Here is a 24960-nt window from a genome sequence, read left to right on the forward strand (position 1 = left end):
TCTCTTAGTGTACGACTTGAAGTACATAAAAGAAGTTTGAGATGGGCCTCCATACTAAGCTCTGATGGATTTTATGATCATATCCTGTAGTTGTTGAACTGACAAGGAGGTAGTAAAAGTTGATTGTTGCGATTGGTTTTCTGACAATACGATCTTTCCTTTATTATTGGCTTTAACAACAGGAGTTTGACTCAATCAGCAGCTTCATAATCTTGCATCTATTCTCTTAAGGCAGCAGTTTCATGATCTCGCGCCTCTACAGCTTTCATTAGGAAATTTATCTTCCTCTCCATCTCTACCATGGCCGACTCAGTCGTTACGTCAGCCATCATGACAGACACTATATCAAAGTACAATTCTTTCTCTGATCGATTAGAAGCAGGAGTAGAGTTGTCAAACAAAGGATTTTCTCTTATAGTGATCCCACCTTTAGGAAATTCCATCAATCGTTCTCAAATTTTCTCCGTGGTGATAGAGTCTTGTTCTTGCTCATATAGAATCTTCTTTGAGTGACTACAGGTGACAAATCCCATGTAGGAGTCGCTTGCAGTAGTATCTTTGGATGCAACTTTATTTGGTTTTATTTGTTGATTTGTTGACTTAGAAGATGAGAAATAAATGAGAGAGACGTCCCACTAGGCGTGTCAATTCATTCACCCGAGGTTTCTGGAGAAATTTGTTTCGTGGAATATGAACTTTTATATTTGTATTGATTTCAGTATAGCAAGTATAATCTCTAATAAATAATTCTTTGATGCGTTTAAAATAAACTTTAATCTTTAAGTTGGTTTATCTTCTTGGATGACAGCCTTTGGGCTTGTTTATTTTCTTGGATGATCGACCTTTAGGCTTGTTGATCTTCTTGGATGATCGACCTTTGGGTTTGTTGTTTTTCTTGGATGATCGACCTTTGGACTTGTTGATCTTCTTGGATGATTGGCCTTTGGTCTCGATGATCTTCTTGGATGATCCAACTTTGGGTTTATTGATCTTCTTGAATGATCGGCCTTTGGGCTTATTGATCTTCTGATCGACCTTTTGGCTTGTTGATCTTCTTTGATGATCGGCCTTTTGATTTATTGATCTTCTTGAATGATCGATCTTTTGGCTTGTTGATCTTCTTGGATGATCGGTCTTTGGGCTTGTTGATCTTCTTGGATGATCGGCCATTCGATTTGGTGATCTTCTTGGAGAAAGTGTTCGCACGAGGCTTCCGGAGAAACTTGTTTCATAGAGTTGAACTTGAGTTGGTGTTGATGTTAATGTTGATTTGATGCAATGTGATTCGATCTCTAGTACTTAATCCTCTGATTCTCTCTCGATTGAATACGTATGCCTGATGTATAGAAGCGGAGCATGTGGATGTTCTTGAGCTTGAAGTCTTGGAAGAATACTTGTATCTTCAAAGGACTTCAATCTTCAAGTGTGGTCAGTTTCAGAAGTTTGGGTGTCTTCTGATTGTTGAGAGAATTCTCTCTAAATCCTCTGAAGTGTAGAATTGGACTCTCATAAATGAGGAGAGCTCCTCTATTTATAGAGTTCTCTAGTGGGTCTCGTGGGCTTGGGCTTGGTTGATCCATGGGTCTAGTTCTTAGGCCCGATTAGTTGGACTTGGGCTTGGTTGTTCCATGGGCCTGATTTTTGGTCCAATTAATTGGATTTAGGTCTGATTTGACATTTAAGTCAAATTCAACCAATTTTTTAGCTTAGTTGGACTTTAACCCAAATAATAATATCAAATTGGGTCAAATTAATCTCACCTGATTCAACAGTCATGATAAAACCATATGGCGTCATCAGAATTTGTCTTCAACTCTAATTTGAGACACATGTCAACTCCTAATTGGTCCCAAATTTGATGATTTGGAATTTCGTCATCAATGACTGGCAATTTGTGATTGGTCCAAAATTTCTCATTCAACAACCCTCTATTTAGGGCACACTCAATATTTGATCTCACTTTTGTAAACAAATGAATTTTGGTCTTTTACTGATGTCATCATGTTGTGAATTTATCATTTAACCCTTCTTTATTTTTCCTCCTTCCTCCTCTCTTTACAACACTTTTTCTTTTCTTTTTCTTTTTTTTTTCTTCTTTTATTTACTTTTTTCGCTTCCAACGATTTCTTTCATTTACGCTACCCTTCGGACGATTTCCCTTTTTTCTTCTCTGGTGATTTTTGTTTATGTCACTCTCTTTTTTTTCTTTCCATTTTTCTCTCTTTATTCTTTGTTCTGCAGTTTTTCCCAAAGAAAAAAGTTGCAGGTGTGTCTGAAGGAGAACAAGACGAAGGAGAGATGAGCGGGAGCAGGAGTGGAAAACGGGAAGCGAGGAGTGGAAGCAAGAAAATGAGAGGAAGAATTTGAACAAATGAAAAGAAAAATGGGAGAAAAAAATTGTTGTTGTATCTTATGTCCTCAGTAGAATACCAACTTTCGAGCATTTTTCAAAGTGAGGCCAAATTTAGAGTTAGAATTTAATCCTTGATTTTAAATGTTATATGTTCATCATTTAATAAAATTTATCATAAGTAACTCCTATCAAATACTTAAATCGAACTAAAAAAAAAATGTTACCAACAAGAACGTAGCTCAACTGGCATAGTGCTTGTACTATCGATATTGAGATAAGAAAATGACGTTTCTTGCTTAAACAGAATTAATCAAATGTTGGCTTAATTAAAAAAAGTACCATTAAACTACTTCGTTTTAAAACTCATGAACTTTGGAAAGCTCAGCTTGAAACTTTTTTTAAGAAAAGATCATTTTATTATCCAATAGCTAATGTATAGATAGAAACTATTAATACCTTATTTTAGGAAAATCATTGAAATTACAAAAGTTACATTATGATTAGCCTTTCAACAAGTTAAGAAATGTCCTCATCTCATCCCCGATCAACAACCGGAATTGAATCTTTAGTTTGACTTTCATATCTCATGGATCCACAAGGAATCTTGTAAAAAAAATTGTCATAAAAATATTTGTTTTGGCTTCCATAATTTGAAAACGTAACCATTTTAACCCCTTTAAAAAAATAACAAGGAAACCAAAATAACCATTCACTTGAACCAAATATTTTGACAATCTACATAGACCAAAATGAATTAAAGTAAAAAGTATAGGAATCGAATTAATATTTAAACCTAAAAATAATTAGCAAATGCTTTTTTATTTCAATTTAAAATTGATTGAAAATACATAGAACTAAAATTGAACAAAAATTTTAGGGACCAAAATGATATTTTAAGATAAAAAACTATTAAATATAAAATCAAAAGTTCAAAGATGTATGAACATTTAAATATTCAAAATATATAGATTTTTTTAGACAATATTCAAAATCTACAAAATACTAAGAGTTAAGTAGGATAAGTTTAAGGTGCTATTGAATTATTCTACTTCCAATTGTGAATCCCCTACTCTTAATTGTACTTAAAAAAGAAGTTTAACCTCAACAAAATTAGAGAGAACAGATTGGGAAGTGTTCGAAAGAAGATGCAATTTCAAAACACTATTTCAAGCAATCCAAACGTATAGTCTTGACAAAAACAAGTGTCAACTTGTTAAAAAATATATAAATAAATCTCTTTTGAAAGAATTGTCAATCTTTGGATTGAAGAGATTTTTAGGCCCAACTAAATTGAAAAAATAAACTCAATCCAACCTAATCATGAAATATTTGAATTGGATTGATTCGAATTAAATCATTTATTTAAAATTTTATTCTAAAAAGAAATAAAATATAAATACATAAAAATCTAATCTAATTATTTTATATATTGAATTAAAATTAACTCAATTTATATAATGAAAATTTTCTTTTCGAATTGCTAATGAAACTATTTTTAAAAGTTGTTGATGAATAAATTAATAAAAATAATGAAATTAAATAAAACTAAAATCAATATATATAAATAATTATATTATAAGTAACAAAAAGAACTTTAAAGTTTATAATAAATTGAGAAGTGAACCCATAAATCAATCCAATTCACAAATGGGTTCCAATCCAAATAAATTGATAACCCAACCCAAGTTATCGAATTTTTTGAACACCCTGTATGTATTTTGGTCTGATAGATTAGTGAAGATTGCCTCCCCAAGATCCTTTGTTCTCACCGGATCAAACTAATGAACCAAAGGAGGGGAAAAAGAAAAAAGAAGCAAAAATTGTACAACCACCAGTTTGCTGCCTTGACAAACCATCAAGAACAAAATAATAATCAACTAAGAATCTACATAATAAGAATAAAGGTGCTCTTTGTCCTCTCTCTCTCTCTCTAAAGATATAAAACAAAGGGAGACAGAAACAGGTAGACAAAATTTCAACTGCGGAAGCAATTTCTTTAGTGATTTACGACTGTACAGTAATTTATAAACAATATAGCAACTCAACAAGTCATAAGCCACCATTCACCTCCTAATTCTCTTTTCACCGAACAACTTCGAAATGCAGTTATATTATACACTGTTTATACCTCTCTTTTTTCACAACTCGCAACCCTTTAACCAAAGCCGAATCCTTCATTTGCTTCGTGAATTGCAAGAAGTAATCTTTCTTCCAGATGCTGTTTTGATGGATACTCGGGTAAATCTAACTGGTTGAAGCTGTAGGCAAAGAGCAAAAACTCAATATCTCTCTCTAGGTCAGCAAACTAAATAAATATCAATCATAAATATCATCACTCATTACCATGTGTGAGCAGAAGGCAAGTGGTCCGGGCTGCCATATGCCTTGTGTATTTGAAACTTCTGTGAACCTGAAATTCCTTGCAGAGCGCTGAAACCTTCTAAAGGCACCTGAAATATCACAGGGGGAGCGTTCAGACTACCGTTAAAAGTAAAATGCAGAAACCAGACCAGAAAATCAGCTAGGTCATGGTGGCGAGTAATAAAAGAGAGTATTTTAATGGGCACTCGAGTCCTCAAATTTACAACCGTTCAAGAACAAATAAAAAAATGAAAAGGAAATTATTTTGAGCTACACAATTCTTGGTCGAGGGCAATACGCATAAAATAGTTGAGCTGTGTCAGGTTCGCAAAAAAAAAAATATAAAAGAAATTGCGACTGCCAAACCAGTTTAATAGGAATAGTACAGATTCATACAGAATAGGCCCATTGACATAACTGTAACCAAATATGGAAATAAATGATACCAATTTGCAGAACGATAAATATTTATGAGTATTGAACAGTTATGTGATACTCTATGAATCCTAGCCTGTACATGAAAGTTCAGATAACAATGAACAACCAAAAGGGCGGGGGAGAAAATTAACCCTAAACACCTTTCATAACTAGTCTGTGCTTAAGCAAAATCAGTATACCTTTGAGGTGCCAGTCACAAACTGCAAAAGGCGGGCCTTGTCTTCTTTGCTAAAGGATTGAACGACCTCCCAAAACCATTGTATGACGGGAGATGCAGCACTATATCCTGAATATTCTGTGTTTGCTCGCATATCATCCACTGAAAAAACGTTAACGTGAAAACATTAGCAAAAATGCTATCAACATACTTCGGATGTAGAAAGTAACATTATTTTGTAAAAGAATTGTTTATAGAACAATGAAACAAATGCTTACGATCAATATCTGGGAGCCCACAAATTAACAATTCAAGTTCCTTGTCATTAAAAATAGATATCAGTTCCCTAGGAATTAATTCATGGAAACCATCCAGAAAGGCGTTAATCTGAGGACGTATAGCCGTTGTTAATTGGTGCTCAACAACTAGATCAACGTATTGGTACTTATTCTCCTCTGTGACTTTAATGTTCCGTCCACCAGGAATCAGTTCATAGTCGGTAACCTATTGGAACAAGGATAGCAAAATCTGAGTAAAATGTATAACATACGCATTACATCAGACCAGACATTGAGAACGAAAACTATTACCTCTGTCCTTTCATAAAGGATCAGCTTCTCCTCATCAGCATCAACACTAAATGTAAGGTCCAAAACATCACTGATATCATTCTGGAGAGCAACAAACAGACCAATTCACATGAGTTAAATAATTATAATTATATCTCTATAGCAAAACTACAATTGTAGAAGTGCAAATATTAGAAGACATAATTCTTATCAACTATAAGTAAATACTTGTATTCAGTACCTCAAGCATCCATTTCAGGTTTTTGTAGTAATCGGGATCAATAGCTTCAATGTCGTGATAGGTAACTTTGACTCCCAAAATATGCTTGTAAAATGATCGAGTGAAATGCACATCCAAGAGCTGTCCATCATAAAGTGCTTTGCCAACCTGGTAAAAGAAACCAATTAGACATGTTAGAAGTCCGTTGTTCAATTTAATCCATTAAATGCAAAAAGTTTGCACTGACCACTCGCCCAACAAACTTGAAATATGATAGATGCTCTGTTTGGTAAGCAGAATTGGGATTCGGTTGAAATGTTGAATCATTGCCAACCGTCGTGAAAAGCAATGCTCCCTTGTCGAAGATAACTCTGGACAGTAACTGATACCATTCCCTTGAAAGCCCACCAGCATCAATACCTTCCTCTCCTTGAAAGTGAACTGTCAGCCTACCTTTCAAGTCTTGTGTCGATCTCATTCGCAATTGATTATATGAATCTTCAAGAATGTATGCCCTCCTAACAGAAATTCTTAAAGGACTATGATGATGATCATGCTGATGCTTTATTTTTGATCTAAAATGAGCACGCTTATTGTCAAAATCAATAAATCGAGGGACCTTCAACATAGGGGAGAAAGACTTCTCCAACAACCCGGGATTTTGCCGAATGAAAGCATTCAGCAGTTTTCGGTGCTTCTCTGAGAACCTAACAAAAGCAACGTGTTTTTCATCAACTTTTTGGGCGGGTACTGTAGTTCTTTGCTGTGCTACTGCAGAAACGCCAGCATCCTCAACCTCGGAAACTGTAGCAATATTCAACTCTTGATCTGAACCAGGCTGGGCAGGATGCAACTTCTCACACACCACAAAAAAAGATTCAATATATGGTAATATATTCTGACTACCAGCTGGAAGTGGGGGTATTACACCAGCTGGCTTCACTGTAGGAGTTCGAAATGAAGCCAGCACATCAGGTGAAGAATCTGAATAGCTCTCGATTTTGCTAATACAGGTGCTCAGCTCCAACCACAAAGGCTCCAAAGCAGCATTGATATCCCAAACCAAAGTAAGGGCAGAAGCATGCTCTTTTTCAGGAAGAATTGAAGAATCTTTACCTTTTTCAATCAGTGATGCAACAAGAGAGCTTAATGCCTGAAGAACTCTTAATATAGCAGCTCCATCAGAAGATGATGTACTGAGGAGTGCTTTCACTGCCTCTCCAAACATGTGCAACTCATCCATGGCAGATTTTGTCAATTTCTGGACAGATTCTGATAGCTCCGTAATAAACAGGCGACAATGTATTGGAGCAATGGCTACCAGCTTCTTCATCACCTCTGCCACAAGAGCATAAGTATTGTCTGATAACCTATATAACACACAAGATATTAGACCAAGCACCTGAGTTCTTTGCATAAAGAAGCACAAAGCAATGTTTCTGCATGTCGAACGTTAGAAATGAACAAAATGAAAAATTTGTAGAGGGTGAGTAGGAATCAAGATTTATTACACATTAAGCTATGAAACTATATTAATAATAGACATGGAAGGAAGGAAACAAAAAGTACTAATGAAGGAAAAGACTCCTTATCTACCATACTCTTCTAATCAGATAATTGTCAATTAAAGCCAATTCATACCCTTCTCGTGCTAAAAGTGAGCACAGAAGTCGTAATTCTGCTTCTGGCAGGTTTGCTAGAATACTATGGCTATCAAATTCACTATCGGCAGCAGAAGCTATTGTTTTGGAGCTACCAATCTTAGGCGATGTCCCAACCCCAGAGGATACACCACCAGAATCTGCATTCACTTCAGCATCAGATGAAGAAACTTCAGGAGCAGCTGGTTGCTCAGCAGTAGAAGGTGCAGATTGCTCGGATAAGTGTGATTTGCTTTCAGCATTGTCAATGATCACTTCCAACAAATTAAGCAACTGAGAAAAGAATACAAAGAGGCCAGAAACATAGTCTTAACTTCTGAATGTGCCAATCATTATAAATAAAAGGAAAAGAACATACGGTTCAATGTAATGCATTACCTGCTCAAGGTGAGCTATACTTCTCAAATACAGGGGTTGGTTTAGAAGGCCTAGAAGTAATGCAATCGATATGTAACCTTCAGACTGTAGATTATGTTCAACTGCCATCACTGCTTTACCACAATCCTGATATACATTCTCTGATTCCGGTAATGTCGGTCTGAAAAACTTGAACTGAAGCAATATCTTAGCTACATAAGGATGATTTCGGGCCAAATAGGTCAGAGTTTCTAGAACACGTCTTGACACCAAAGGGGGAGCGCCTATAAAATCCAAAACGCATAGCTATTACCAAGCAGTGATAAACCCGAGCAAAAGTGGAAAATGGAGGAAAACCTGAACTTAAAATTTCATGAAGCAGAAAACAGAGAACTTTCACCTTTGCAAACTCTATTAGTCACAATTTTTACGTGACAGGATGAATTGAATCAAAATGCATGCTGACATGCACTGGTTTAGATAAACAATTTCCAACATGCAAATGACTTATTGCTACTTTCAGAAAATGGGAGTAGCCCATCAAGGAAAAAAAAAACAAAAAGATAAATTGATAGCTAAATAGGAATAAAAAAATAAATTAAAAGAACGGCAACAGAAACCAAAGTACTCACCGTCGAAAAATTGAGGACGTGAATATATGACATTACGTTGGCAAGCAAAAAGGCGATATGAAAGCTCGGTAGAATTTGACTGGTTGCCAAGCTTCCTTCTATCAAATAGCAGCATGTCCATAAGAATTTTAACCAATGACGTCCTGGTTTCATTATGTGCGCATAAATTTAAAAGTAGCCTCTGCAGTTGACCTTTATACAAAGGCTGAAAAATGGAATCCATTAGAAAATGGTAGCAAAAATATAAAAACCAAAAGAACATTTCAAGAAGAAGTGATACCTGCACCACACGAAGCAACCGTATCATACCATGCAAAGCATCAGTATCAACTAAAGGAGCTCCATCAGCTTCAATCAGCCTAGCTCCAAGGGATCTACGAGAGGAAATGTTTCCACCAGTCCTGTCTAAGCCAGAAATACCTTCCACTCTTCTGGAACTTTCACCTCTGCGGTTTCTAGGATACATGCCAAAGAGAGTACGGTTGTGATAACGATGTGCAAATCTTTCGCGCAACATATTCGCCTCAGCAACAAGGGCAGGTGTGAGATTAGCAAGAATAGCATCAGATGAAGTTAGCAAAACCTGCAGTTTATATATAATGTCAGTTGACAAAATAATACCACCTTACAACAAATAAACATATTACCTCTTCTCGAAGATCAGAAGGGAATGTAGCAATTATTGACACAGTGTCCATCTCAACTGGCTGGCCCTCCAACTCCTGAGATTGATGCAGCCTTTGTGCTTGCTGTTGTGCTAGAACTTCAGCTCGAATATCTGGAGGAAGTGCTGCCAGGAATTCTGGATCGATATCTCCAGCATTCTGTGGCTCATTGCTTGGCGGCTGCACCACTTGACCCTGTTGGGTTGAAAGAACCTCAGCACGCAATTCCTCAGGAAGAGCATCCAAGAATGCAGGATCTATTGCTCCCGAACCAGTATCACTGTTAGTCTGCTGTTCCCCAACTGGACCCTCCTCATCTGCCTCTCGACTTGAATTTTCTGAAACTTCAGTCACGATATGTAGAGATGCGTCTCTCCCACTTAGAGGGGCAGAATTACTGTAAGAAACATTGGACCTTCTCATGCGAGCAGCTTGTGAATCACCCAGTGACATTCTATCCACAGCAGAACCTTGTCTATCTCCACCATCATCATGACCGTCTGCACTTCCAATTTCTACATCCAGACTCCGAAGACTCTCCCCTAAAGTTGCACCACTTCCACCACTTTCTTGACTTACAGCTTCGACATCCCGCACAGCTGCATCACTATGTTCAAATTGCATCTCAACAGGTTGAGATTGTTGAGTCATCTGTGTTCCTTGCAGAGATTCAATTACAGCAGGTCCACTGTTGGTGCCATCAGAACTATTAATTGCTCCGAGCGGTGGTACACTATCTCTATCATGCTGCCTACTGTTCTCAACGATAGTCTCAGACCTTCCAACAGGTTCTGATGTCTGTATTTGTCCAATGCCATCTTTATTATCAGGTTCTACCGTTGCATTGGGTTCAGACGACTTCTCAAGAGTTGGTCTCCTCAACTGGGAAACAAGCAACTCTTCAAGGCCTTGGGGTATTACACCGTTGCTAGAGCCACCACCATGTTGGTTATCATTAGCCCACAAGTTCAGCCGGTGCCCATGGCGACCACTCCTCAAAGACCTGAAAACAGTATCCAACCCTGAAGAATTGTTTTCCAAGGTCCTTTCTGAAATAACCATATCGCGATTACTCTCTGAAAGAAATACAACAGCAGACCGTAATGAGGAATAAATACATAATATAAATAAAATGTCAGCATAAAAGTATCACATGGGAAAAAGTTACCCGAAGGTCTAAAAGGAGCTGCATGCAAAGCAGGACCACCTAAAAGAGGATGCCGTGAGGGTGCAACATTATCTCCAGTTCTTCCCAAGAGATTATAAATGGAAGTTGTGCGCCCTTGACGTCTAGAGCCAAATATTTCAACTGGCATAACATGGAGAGTTTCATTTTGAGAAGTATCTCTTCCAAATACCTCAACATGGTCAAAAACATTTATTCCATTAATACCCTCTTCCAGTCTTAATATAACTCCATCCTCATCATCCTCATCATCTTCATCATCTTCCTCCAATACCTCGTCAAATTCATCATCGTCAATCTCGTGATCATCATGGTCTGTATCAGGATGTGGAAGATGGTGGACTTCATCCTCTTCTAGATCATTTTGCTCCTCCTCATCCTCGTCCTCATCTTCATCTACTTCATCACCATCATCCCCAGACATCTCCTCATCATCATCCTCATCTAGATTTTCTGGCACGTGAGGTTGAATTTCAATTCGAATATCCACTGTATCAATGCCATTTTCAAGACCTCGTGCATCCTCAGGTGTTTCATGCATGTACTCGTCCCCTGCATTGGGGCCAAAAACCCCATCAAGATCTTGGTCATGCTCCATATCATCTGTAATAGCCTCTGAACCACCATAGTTCTGGTTAACATTGTACGACTCAATCTGATCACCTGGGATCGATTCATGATTGGACTGTGATGCTGTTTCCATTGACCTGGGTGTCTCACCAATATTCTCTCCTCCAGGTTGATTGTGATCGGGAGTTTTTAATGAATTATCGCCCTTTCCTGTATTAGAATCTGCAAATTGAACATGCTCCTTGGTTACCAATTCCAGGGCTTTGATAAGACCTGTAACAACTTTAGGTGAGTCTGGATGGTCCAGATCCAGCACTTTAAGAATTTGAGTGAAAGAACTAACAAGACCAGCATCAATAAAAGTTGCAGAAGCTTCTGTAGTGATGTATGAGCCAGTGGGTGTACGGGCTGCTAACATATCATTTAGCAGGTCAACAAATGCTTGAAGGTCACTGCTTGGTGGCCTGGAACCATTACATGAATCGATAAATTGATTCAGGATAAAACCAACCTCCACAAAAATCCTTCTCCTTGCCTCGCTGGAACGGACACAAGATGCAACCAGAAACTGACTCCCCCTGGTTGCTAATTTATGCTTCCAGTCCCCATCAACTTTCTTTTCCTTCTTAGAATTTCGTGATAGTGGGATAAATTCATGAAGGATGTGGTGAAATATTCCACCAGTGCATCCGCTGTTTGAGCCCCTTTGATGAACAGGTCTGGAACAACAAACTTCAGTATCCTTCCGAAGCAGGACATGAACTGAGGAGGCATACATCAACAAAATCTCTGTCAATAACTTCAAGATAAACACAACTTTCGCCAGTGATGCAGAAGCTTCCTGGCTATTTGCATCATTCTCTTCAGACAAAGAAGCAATGGCTTTTCCTTTTCCCTTAACAGCAGAAACATCAATGTCCATATCAGATGATGCTCGGGCATTGCAGGTCAGATCCATGGTAACATCATCTTTCATGGGAGGTATAAATGTATAGACAGACTCCAAAAGAAGCTCAATCACGTTTATGAAATTCTGGGATGATTTTTTATGAGCACGACTACTTCTTAAGTTAGAATCATGAAGTTTGCCGTGCACATTTCCTACAACGGCAGAATTCGCATTACCCAAAGAAACTTTCACATCATGATTGTGTGATTTCTCTTTCTCCATTGATTTTTCCTTCTCTTTGTCTTTCTCTTTGTTCTTATCCTTCTCTCGATCTTTCAGCAATACAATGTAAGGCCTCTCACCAACCATCTCAATTTGGCAGACAGATTGAGCAGCTCGCATAAATATCACAGGATCCCTCGTAATAACAGAATTTAAACCTAACAAAAAGTTTCTGGGGGTTACCCTCCCATTTGGATGCCTGTTCATAGCAGTGATAAGGGTGTGCCTGATTTCAGATTCCATTGCCTGCTGGAGAGTTTGAGGATCTTCAAGAATGTGACGGATAATGGTAGATGCAATACTGTCGAACCCAGGAAAGAGGCTAGTTGTTGGCAAAGAAAGCAGGGAGGTTAAACCCCCCGCTTCAAGGAAACTAACAGCAACAGAATGAGATCTGGTGAGACTAGAGCATAACTGCAGAACAGCATGCATTGTTTCGCATGGAAGCCTTTTCTTGATACAGCTGCAAGCAATTTCAATGAGTTTCTTTTGACTGCCAACATCAATATACTTCGGGGAAAGTCCCAAGGCAGACTGCAACTTATTTTGTTTATCTTCATCAATGGTCAAAGTGTCACCACCAACGCTATCCCTTTTCAGCTGGTCTGCAATTTCAGGATTGAATTTCTTCTCCTCCTGCAAAAGCCGATCAATGGCAAGAAATGCAGCTGTTACCCACTTGGGGACTTCAACTTTTACCCCATCAGACAATCCAGAGTCCCATCGCGAAAGTAAATTTGAGGAAACTGCAACCAAACCATTCTTATAGGCAGCATCTCGTGCCACAGTATCATCATTAAGGATTAAGGCAATAACATGAAAAAGAGCAGATAATGTTGTACAATTTCCACTATCAGTAACTGTATCACAGCCCTTCACACTGTCAATTAGAAAAGAGATCACATTAGACCGATTCTGACCATCATTCTGAGAACAAATCATCACGAGCAGGTCTCTAACTGGAAATGCCAGAGCTTCTTTTGCTCGCAAAAGCCTTATGCATGTAGATAACAACTCCTCGGTACAAGGAAGATGGACCGACTCTTCCATCTGCTTAGAGACCTCACTTGGAACAGGTTCCTTCATTTCCAATTCAGAGTTTCCTAACGACAAGGCAAGTGCACGAGCAAGCTCGTCATCCTCTTGGACTTCCTCTGGATGTGAGAACAACCACTCCATAGCCAATTCCACACTGTTAGATCCAACTTGCCTCAGTGCTTCTTCTGCCCTGCTCCTTGAGAAACCCATCTCAACAATTGTCGAAATCGTTGTTTCATTAGGAGGGGGGCCAGTAATACGAGCACTGGAATTGCTACTAACATTTTTAACTTCAACCCCAGAATATATGTGCCTAATGATAGATATAACAGTAGTAATAAATTCACAACTGCAGTCAATAAATTGGGGATGAGTCCAAACAGGAAGGACTGCCTTCAGGACCATGGACTGGAGGACCTTCACAAAAGTTTCTGCATCCCGAGGAAAGGCAACATCTCCACTAGTTAGAGGTTGTGCAAGCAAATGCTTAGTGAATGAAGATAATATAAATGGAGAGGTAACCAGGTGATCCATGAGTCTTCCATAGCTAGCTAAGGGGCCTTGAATCCATGAATGATCATTATCTGCCTTTTCCTCCTGCTTTAAATTTGCATCGTCAGTTTCCATAGGAGAAGCAGGGGTCCTATTTATTGTGAAAAGCAATTGGCTTGTAGCTTCAAACGTGGTCAGAACTGATTGCACAACTCCATGCCCATACAAGCAATTTAGCAAAACGGGATTACAGGAATCTGGTCTGTCCAGTAATATACCATCCACAAAATCAATAACCTTCCCAAAGTAACGGCACTTGGTTGATATTGATCCCTCAGATCCAGAACCATTCATCACATGGCCCCCAAAATTCATGTGATCTAACACAAGGGAGGACAAAGTGGAAGCCACAGCTTTTGAGGAAGATGAGACATTTACTACATCATCACGTCGACGAGATGGAAGCAGCATTACCTTCCCCAACTCTTGAATCAAATGGGTAGTATGGAAAGAAAGGGATCTCACCAGGTCGCAACAAGAAGCATAACAATTTCTCTGATTGGAGTGTTCTTTACCGTTAGAGGTCCCAATGGTATCAGAAGGCCCTGCACGCTGTCCTTGATTGCCAGCTCCAAACTGCAGAAGTGAAGAACTATCAGAACCCATCCTCTGAAGAGAACTAGGGGCACGACCAAGGTCCCGGTACAAGTTAATAAGGTCAAAAAACTGAGATTCAATGCTCCATCCAGATGTCCTCCTCCTTAATAAGGGATCAAGGAACTGCCTGAAAGAGTTAAACCTTTGCTCTTCAATTTCATTTGTATGAACCTCAGAGTTTTGCAAGTCAGTAGCAGAACCGGTACTCTCATCTTCTAACTCAGGTTTTACATCTTCAAGGAGTGCAATCTGCCACAAAATTTCACGATGTACACGACCAATATCTTCAAGTACATCCTTGCTCTCATTTCCAAATTCAGTAAGCAATGCCGTCACCCACCGATTGTCTTTAGAGTCAGCAAGAAACAAAAGGAACTCAACAAGAAAAAGAGAAGAAAATATCTTTTCATCTGGCGATGTCCTGGGATCTAGTAAAACAGACCCAGAAATCAAGTCAAACCCAGTCAAGGCTTTCTTTAGGTGATCTCTAAGGGAGGAGCAGAATGCACGTGCCAAGGGAGCCGAATGATGCTGGGTAAAACCTTTGAAAACCATTGTACTATGTAAAGCAATAGTTCCATTTGATGATTGAGCAATGCTAGGTCGTAACAACAGCTTCAATAAAGCCTCAATCCCAGAATTTTCCACAAAAATCCTACATGTTTCAGAATTCTCCATGGTCCTGTGAACCAGTACCATCAGATGAAAAATGCATAACTGAATGACTTGCTCGCTACTGATCCCTTCTTCTGTAACAAGAGAGCAATTGCTGTTATTTTCTTTGTCATCTGAATCTGTTTCCATTGCAGTATTCACGTTAAGCTTTCCTGATGAGCCAATAGGGTCTTTATCCCCAAGGGAAGTAACTTTTTCAATTACTTCAAGGATAATATCAACTCCAGTGCTTCGTAATGATGAAACATGGCGCAAAAGCTCTTCCACTGCATTTGCCAGAGGAACAATTGCTTCATTCATTGCCAAAACATATTTTTCTTTGGTAAAAATGTCAATAAGAAACCGCAGTGCGGAAGTTTCTTTCACTGCTTCTAATCCCCTAGCATTAAGACAAATTGCACCAATCCCATTAGGAACGCAAGTAACTGCCTTAGGAGAAGGCAGTATTCCAGCAGCCACTGAAGCTAAAAATGCATCCGGAAGACCCATATCATGCAATGAAGAATAACAAGTAGGATCCTTGTGGATGATTTCACTCATTAAAGTCACAGCTGAGCAATAAATATCACCACCAAATTTATCTATATTGCCAAATATCTGTGACAGTATGGCAGGTAAAGAATTCGTAGAGTTCGTTGGGACATATGTTGCAACTCCCAGTGCTTTCAGTGAAACCTTAATCAGCCGTTTTTGGTTATATAACTGGTCATCATTACATCTAGAGCTCTCACCAATAATCATTGAATCTATATTAGCTCCACTTAAGCCAATTACTCGATGTACTTCTGTCTGAAGCCTTTCAACCAAAATTTCAACTCCCCCCAACTCCTTAAAAAGTGATACAGCAGAACTGCTGAAATCCATGAGCTTTTGCAACGTTTTCACAGCAAAACAAACAAGATGCAAATGGGTAGGATCCGAATCCTCCAATAGAGGTAGAAAAGTGGGAACCATACCTGAACCCCGGATGTTGTTTCCTGAAGCTGATGAGGAAACCACATGGAGTAAATAGAACTGAAGGAGTGCTTCTACAAAGGCAAGAGATGATGGATCGTTAGAATTTTTCAATGATAAAATTGCCTTCTGAAGCACGTTCAAGAGTATCATGCGGTTCCCCCCAGCAAAACTGATGCTAGATCCACTTAAGATCCTCCGCTCATGAGATGATGAATATGCAGCTAACTGAGCTCCCAAAGCAAGCATAGCAAGTGTCCTAATGGACCCAGAAACAGTTTCCTCTGATCGCACAATTCTAATCAACTCATTGGTATATTCTGGTTCATTAGCAAAGAAGGCAACAAGTTCATCGTGAGAATCGCCAGACTGAACAAGTACAATGAAGGCAAGAAGGCATATTCTGCTATACAGCCTGCATATTTTAGAAGATCGAAAAGCACGAGCATATCTGATTCTGGTCAAGAGCGAGAATCTAAGCTCAGGAGCTACATTATACAGCTCAATACACTGTTTTAACACAATCAAATCATCTTCCTTCTTTAAATGTAAATCTGGTATGTGTATAACTTGGGAACTAGAAGAGTTTGAACTTGAACTGCTTTCATCACTAGTTTTGGCACCACAACCGTGCAATTCAAAATATAGGCTAGAACCTATTCGGTACTGAGCATTATCCATATCATTTTCTATTTCATGCGGAAATAAACATAGGCCTTCTTCTTGGGTTCTCTCATTTGCAACAACACATGAATATAAACCCAAGCCCTCCTCCTTGCTTCCCCATCCCTGTGCAAGTGACAGGAGATAGCTATTTACAGAACCACAACCAATCAACTTCCCCCTTCCATGAAGTTTCGAGGGATTTATTTTGACAAGAGCAGAGAGAGTTTCTAACGCAGCTATAAGAATTTCGGGATCCGTTGATGCAAGTAGGAGCTTGAAATGCTGTTGGAGGAAAAAAACGAACAGAAAAATGAAGAAATTCATAAATTACAATAAAATTACGAGACGACAAATAGTTTTGCAATCGACCAAAATGTACAAAAGCACTATGAATCCAACACCGTCATCATGAAATACCTCTAATCCATCAAGGGAACCCTTGTTATGGCAATTCTCTAATACCATCTGCATGACACGCAGAATCTGTAGAATCGCATGTTTGGGAAATGGACTATCATCTTCTAAAATTTTATCAGACAAGAGAAGGTCATTCCTACAAGATAAATATGTCTTGAAATATGTATCAAAATGCAGAAATAGAGGCCTCCAATGATGGTAATTCCCCTGAAATCCGAGGAAACAAGTCTTATAATGGATATTTGAAAATCATTTGATGAATAAAAACTTCATGTTATAAAATATAAACATTTTACCACCTTATTGTATTCCCATCGAAAACCAGAAAGTGGTATGGCTATATCATGCAATGGACACTGGATCACCTTGTCAATAAAAGCTTTGATTTTGGGAGGCTGCATACAGAAAATATTATTGGGTGAATAGATACATAGGCGTATATGTGCGTGTATATAAATAAGAAAATAAAAAATGAAAAAAGAGAAGCCAAGCTTTCATCAGGAGAAAATAAGAGATGCAAAACGGCAAATAAAAAGACTGTTTACCAAAAAAGACCAAACAACTAACTACACAAACCAGGCCTCTAATCCAAAATAATAAGGCCTGCCAAAAAATTATAAATAAAAGAGAGCACTATATGATAAAACGCAAGAGGAGATATCATCCGTGTAGTTTATAATATGCTTAGAAAATAAAAGGCAGAGTGATAATAAACTAATGGTTTTTAAATGTAAGTGGCTGAGTGCAGCATTTCTCTCATGCAAAGCAAAAAAAAAAAAAAAAAAAAAAAAAAATTGATAGGAACCCAAGAAAAGCAACTACCGTCAGTTAGCTGCCAAATGAGATAGTTCTTACACATTCAACCAAAAAACTTCAGTGTAGGAGTGACTACGTGACAATTAGATATTATAGTCCTCAAATTTGGAGAAACACACCTGCTCAATCCTAGAAACTTCAATAGCCTCATTTAACAATTACCCACCCTAGGAAAAGGTGCTTTGGTACTCAACATCACTTTCACAAATAAACACAAATAATCCTCGCACCATTTAACTGAAAAAACAATTAAAATTCCTCTTGTGTATAATATCTGTTACATTCCTGACATCTCCAATGAGGATGACCCAAATGAAAAGGAACACAACTTTTTCAGGGCACCTTTACTACCACAGTCCACAGCAGTAATGTAATACCAGCTGCTTACTCAAAATGTGTTTGGTTATACAACAGGAAGATAACAACTTCAAAGAAAAAGCATCCAAGTTTCCTATGCTTCACGTACATCTTCTTGAAGATTAGGAGGTTATGTTCTCAAGTGAAGAAGAGAACTCAGATTTTGCATAAATCCTCACTTCTTAGAGCCATCTATTATGCATTTTTTCCCATATGGGGGTCCGGTGGGGGAGGGGTGTTAGTGTCTTGGACGGAATGAACTTTTTCGCCCATCAATCTCCGTTGTAATTATATAATTGAAGTTAATATGTTTTACAAGAGATTAAAAAATCATGGATGGTACAATAGGTTATATAAATATCTCATTTTATATATATATATAGCAAAAATTCCATTCGCTAAAAATCCTGAGCTGACAGAACTTCACATATCCATAAATATAAGACACTACCATACCTACCAATTCAGCCAGACCTCATTGTTGTACGTTCCAAATAGGGACATGCAATGTACTTCCGGTATTGAAACTCATATACAATTTAGGCCCCAAATTTTTATCTTTTTTATTTATAAAATAACCACTTTCTACATGGGCATAAAAAACAAACCAAGCCCCCAAAAAACCAAAGGGACTCCACTAAAGAAAAAGGGGCCAATCAAGCACTACAATTTCGGTCTCAGTCGATAAACATTTGGTTTTTAATTTTAGAAAATTAACCTTTTAAAAACTACTCCCACCTTTGGATTATTTGTTTCGTTATTCACTTCCTTCTAGATGTTTTCGAAATCTAAACCAAGTTTTGAAAACATGAAGAAATTAAATTGCTTTTAAAAACTTATTTTAGTTTTTGTGAATTTGGCTATGAATTCAAAAAAGAAAAAAAAATCTTAAGAAATATGAAAACGAAGGTAAAGAAATGGTAAGAAAACAAGCACAATCTTCAAAACCAAGTGGTTATCATCAAACAGGGTTCTTAGCCTATTCATTCCAACCATACACAAGTATATTGATCTAATTTTTTGGACATTCAAAATATGACTGAATATGGTGTGTGACACCTCTCAATATCAAGAGCATAAAAACCATACTTAGAAAGTGGCCTCTGTAGAATAGATAAGTTGTCAATGCTTCATTCTAAAAAATTGCTGAATCGATGGTTGCACTAGGAAACAGGCCATTGGCCTCCACGATAATTCCAAGTATCACTTTATCAATTGAGAAACAAAAGCACACAAAAAACGAGAATAGCTACTTAAGATCATAAAATATACATCAAATACACGTGAACGCAATGTGTGATATAACATATGAAGTGAAACAATTACCGAGCAATGTGAAATGATTAAAGAGTTTTTAGTTAACTTAAACTGCACCATGTCGTGCTGAAAAGTGTCAAATACAGCGGTTGAACACAAATATCCCCATTATGACATCAGAAATGAAAATAGTTCTTCAATCAAAATCCAGTCAAAATCAACTAAAAACGGCATAGCTACCAAAAAATTAAAGTAGCAGATGGAATCGACTCCACAACGTTGTAGTCACCTAAAATTCCCATTGACGCCCTTCCCCAAAAAATCGAGTCATCCAAAGCAAAATACGACAATCAAACTACGGTAATCGCTAGTTGGGTATACCAATCGGTGCAATGGTCTAATAATATCCGTCGAAAAGCAACATAGAAGTCAGAATGCATGAAAGATACTCAAAAAAAAAGGGGGAAAACGCGAGAAATTAAAAACTAACAGGCTCGGAGTCGAGTTTGATAGAGGGACCGAAGGAGCCCTCGCCAGAAAGAAGTTGCCGCAGCCTCGACGGCAAACTTGATCTTTGCGTAGTCATCTCACCTCGACTTCTCGACTTTCAACTACTGTAAAAGGGGGGGAAAGATAGAACAAAGATTACAAATAAAGAAACAACAAGAAACGATACAATCAAACAGAGGAAAAGGGAGCATCAAAAACCCTAAACACTGAAATCAAAAGAATTATTGCAATGGATATAAAACAAAAAAGATGAACTGAGTGAGTTAAACAGCGAGAGAAGAAAGGGGTACCTGAGGGAGAAGATAGAATGAGAACGGAAACGCGCACATCCGATAATTGGTGAGAGTTGAACAGCAACAGGCGAATCGATGGGTTTGAGAGCGAGAGAGAAAGAAAGATAGAGAGAGAGGTGGAAACCACGAAACGATGGGAGAAAGGGAAGAAGAGAGAGAGACAGAGAGAAGGGGTGGGGTTCGCGAGTCGCTGTGTTGTTACGTATAAATTTTCTATAATTCTAATAGTGAACCCTTGGAAAAGAAGAAAAGTTGGTATATATAGTGGTAGCTGACACCAAGTCCTTTCTTCGACTGATCCCCTCCTCCTGGATTTCTCATTTTATTAGTTTTTTTTTTTCTTACCATTTCCATTTCTTCCTAAAATATCCATTTATATTTCAAGACTCTTATCAAACTACTCAAAGTGAATCAATTTACTCCGTCTATTTTGTTTTATTATGAAAAATGTCGTATAAAACTATCGATTAAATCCAATCACTTTTATAACATAATCAATTTTGATTATTAGTTATAATTTTTTTTAGAATCCTCAATGCATTTAATTTAATTGTTCATTTTATAATACCGACATTTGAACAAGTCTACACGTATTTAATAATTAATGAACCAATGATTTTCAAAAGTAATGGTCTAAACTAATTGGTTTATGAAAAATTAGAAATTTAATTGACTCAAATTATAAGTTCCATACGATATTTTGGTCAAATGAAGCTGGGAGAATGGTGTAAACTGATACAAAGTTCAAGGTTTAAAGTGATACAATTAATAGTTCATGGTTTAAATTGAAACATCTCCAAAGTTTAGGAGTATAAATTGATGTTTGCTCTTATTTCTTTTTAGTTGAGCAATATTTCAGTTAGAGATTTGAACTTTTAATCTCTCGATCAAAATTTTATATTTTAGAATAGTTGAGCTAGGTTCATTTTGTCAATCTTTTTCTTACCTTATTTTTTATATTATTTTGATACTACTTTGGTTGTTATGAAAAGCTTAAAAATTTAATTTAATTTTTAATAGTTTGAGAGGGAAAAAAAACTTGGAATTGTACGCGAAGATTACAAACTTTTTAAAAAAAACCATGATAACTCTTCCTTATTTAAAAAAAAGGGAAAAAAAAGGTTATTTCATGATTTGAATACAGTTTTAATTTTCAACTTCAAATTAAATTATAATATTTTTCTATATTTTATTTATTTGAATTTGATGATTTAATTATTCTCTTAGTTGCAAACTTTTATTTAAATAAAAATATTTTTTTTATTAAAAATTACGTTAAAAAAGATGATTTTATTATGCTCCTAATTTTATTTTTATTTTAACCAAAATATTATTTTTTTATGGATACATAAACCCTAAAACTTCTTTTTTTGGTAGATCTAAAATGCCTTGAAGGTCATAAATTACTTTAGTTAGATTCCACAATGATTTTCCTTTTGATTTTAAAGTATATTTTGATTTTACAAAATATTTCAAAATTATATATAGATGAATTTGTGTATATTTACAACAAATCTAAAAACAGAAAAAAAAAGGTATGCAGACAATAGTAAATAATTTTAAACTCACTCATTATTGTGGCTTTACAAAAATTAAAAAGCAAAAATATAAAATAGTTAATCACTATCTTTTTTTGTCACTCTATCGATCTCTAAATTACTTAAACCTTGACAAATTTATCGAATCTCAAAAGCAAGGTCTTTTCTCCACTAATCCAATATGCGAGAATCTATGTGTATAGAAAAAAAAAAAAACTACAAAAGCGTATATAAAAATTATAATAATATTAAATCATCATTCAAGAAAATGACATGTGTCAAACAAAAAAAAAGAGGGCATATGTTGAACAAAAGAGAGAGTGATAAATGTAATATCTCATATAGAAGAGAGACATTCGAAGAGTAAGTTAATAAAATTAAATTTAAAAGAAAAATGAGAGGAGTTACCTGATCAAATACAATTTAATTTATCTATTTATAGGAAAATTTTAGATGTCAAATCATGATTAAATTTATTTCAATCAAACTCAAATATTTTTATACGTAATAAAATTATCAAAAATTATTTTTTAGATACAATAGAGATTTTCATCAATGATTTTTTACATATTATGGAAATATATAAAAAATCTAAATCTAGATTTTTTAGATTAAATCATTAAAAAAAATATATTACCACTTCAGCATGAATGCCAAAAAAAAATAGGAATAATTTTTTTTTATATATGTTAAATGAGAAATCTTAGACCAATCATAAATTGTCATGTCATTTCTCAAATTAATTGTGAAATCATAAATAATTGAATTTGGGACTAGTAAAGGTTGACATGTGCCCCAAATTAAAATTGAAGACATAAATTGGCAAATCCTGGTGAGGCCATGTGTTTGTGTGTTGACCATTGGATCGAATTAATTATTCTGGTTCAATTAAATATTAAATTTTGAGCTAAGGTCAAATTGAGTCCAACAAATGGGCTTAATTTAGCCCAAAGGCCAATTAAAGCTCAAACCCAATTAATTGGGCCCAAAAGCTAGGTTCACGGACCAATCAAGTCCAAGCTCATAAAGCCCACTAGAGAACTCCATAAATAGATGAGTTCTCTTTATTTACGAGGTCAACAATTCTACATTCCTGAAAGCCTAGAGAGAAACATCTGCATTTAGAAGACTCTTTGACTCCTAAAGATTGAAATACTCCTTAAAGCTCAAGTTTTGAAGATACATAAATTATTTCAAGACTTCAACTTCAAGAACATCATGTGCTCCGCTTCCCCAAGTCAAGTGTACGCATTCAATTGAGAGAGAATTAAAAGATCGAGCACTAGAGATCGAACCATGTCTGCATCAAATCTAATCAACATAAGCTCAACTCCATGAAATAAGTTTCTCTAGAAATCTCGTGCAAACAAATTGGCATATCCAGTGGAACATCTCTACCTTTCATCTCTCTCATCCAAATCACCAAATCAACAATCAACAAATGACACAAAAAAAAAAAAAAGTCGCATCCACAGCATCTTCTGCAAGCGACTTACACGGGACTTGTTACCCACGATCGTTCAAAAGAGACCATGCAAGAACAAGAACAAGGTTCCATCATCACACATAGCATTCTGAAACGATTATTTGAATCTCCAAAAAGTGGGATCGTCATCAAAGAAAATCCTTTTTTTGATAACCATGCTCTTGCGTCTGACCGAGCAAAGAAATAATCATACCCGGATGTAATATCTATCACGATGGCAGATGTAATAGTCGATACAACCATGGCAGAGATGGAGAGGAAAATAAATTTTCTAATGAAAATTGTTGAGGAGTGAGATTGTGAAGTTGCTACCTTAAGAGATCAGATATTGACTCGTGAAACTACTGAGTCGAGCCAAGCTCCTACTATCTAAACCAATGACAAACGAAAAAATATGTTGCAACAATCAACTTTTATTGTCGAATTATCGGTCTAGCAACTGTAGGATTTGATCACCAACTCCACCCCGTCTCAGACTTCTCTTATGCATTCCAAGTTGTACACTAAGAGAATCGACATCTTGATGATGCCCACTAGATACCTGAAGGAACTCGATTTACAAGATTCATGAGCGGAAGCAGATCATCCAAATTCCATTCTAATTGAAAAAAAAACATTTACAGCAAACATATAGATTATGCATCTTAACTAAAATTACAACATACTTTTAAACAACAAAAAGGTTCAAGTAATTATACTTTTGAAGACTAGTTCTTCGTCTAAAATCCTTGAACTGTCACGAACTCCTTGAACAACAACCAAACTTGAACCAAAAGGAAAGACACTACCACTTGGTATCCTTAGTATTCTCAGGGTGAAAACCTAGAAGTGGTGAACTCTGACTATTTTGGTTAGGAGGGAGTTTGTGAGTTTGGAGGAGGAAGACGATTAAGGAAGAACAACACTATCGCATAGAGAATCCTTCAATCGTATAGACCAAAAAGCTATCGTATAGCCTCTGTATGTTTATCGTGTAAACTCTCACTATTCGTATAGTTTGGATTTGGAAAAAAAATAAAATCATATTTTATTTATTTCATTATGGCATAAAACCCAACAAACCACCTACTAAGGTGGTTAGAGAGGAAAATGGATTAATTATCAAAACAATCAATAATATAAATAAATATGATAACCAACTTATCATATTATATTTATAACTTATAGTTTTAATATTGCATCTGTTGAACGAGAAATTTTGGACCACTCACAAACTGCCATGTCATTCATTAGATTAATGACGAAATTTCAAATCATCAAATTTTGGACCAATTAAGAGGTGACATGTATCCTAAATTGAAGTTGAAGACAAATTTTGATGACGCCATGTGGTTTCATCGTTGAATTGGATAAATTTAACTTGGTACAATTTAATATTATTTTTATTTGGGTTAAAATCTCAAAACCCAAAAATATGTTGAATTTGACCCAGATGTCAAATCAAACCCAAATTCAACTAATTGG

The 24960-nt window shown here is 36.6% G+C and overlaps 1 protein-coding gene across 1 annotated transcript; it reads right to left on the minus strand.

The window, feature by feature from the left end:
* Positions 1-4317: 4317 nt before the first annotated feature.
* Positions 4318-20810, minus strand: LOC120075169 (E3 ubiquitin-protein ligase UPL2-like). The gene is made up of 17 exons (XM_039028360.2): positions 20470-20810; positions 20160-20283; positions 17539-17634; positions 17240-17446; positions 10582-17104; positions 9396-10489; positions 9029-9331; positions 8749-8953; positions 8138-8400; positions 7740-8032; positions 6346-7468; positions 6120-6266; positions 5900-5980; positions 5588-5813; positions 5332-5471; positions 4697-4803; positions 4318-4611 (listed from the first exon to the last, which is right to left on the minus strand). Exons 2-17 carry the CDS (start codon positions 20253-20255, stop codon positions 4509-4511), a joined length of 11007 nt encoding a protein of 3668 aa, XP_038884288.1. The 5' UTR covers positions 20256-20283; positions 20470-20810; the 3' UTR covers positions 4318-4508.
* Between the last annotated feature and the right edge of the window lie 4150 nt (positions 20811-24960).

Source organism: Benincasa hispida, chromosome 4 (genome assembly GCF_027475165.1).
Source record: "Benincasa hispida cultivar pf3 chromosome 4, pf3_genome.v1.1, whole genome shotgun sequence".
In the NCBI taxonomy this organism is placed as follows: Eukaryota; Viridiplantae; Streptophyta; class Magnoliopsida; order Cucurbitales; family Cucurbitaceae; genus Benincasa; species Benincasa hispida.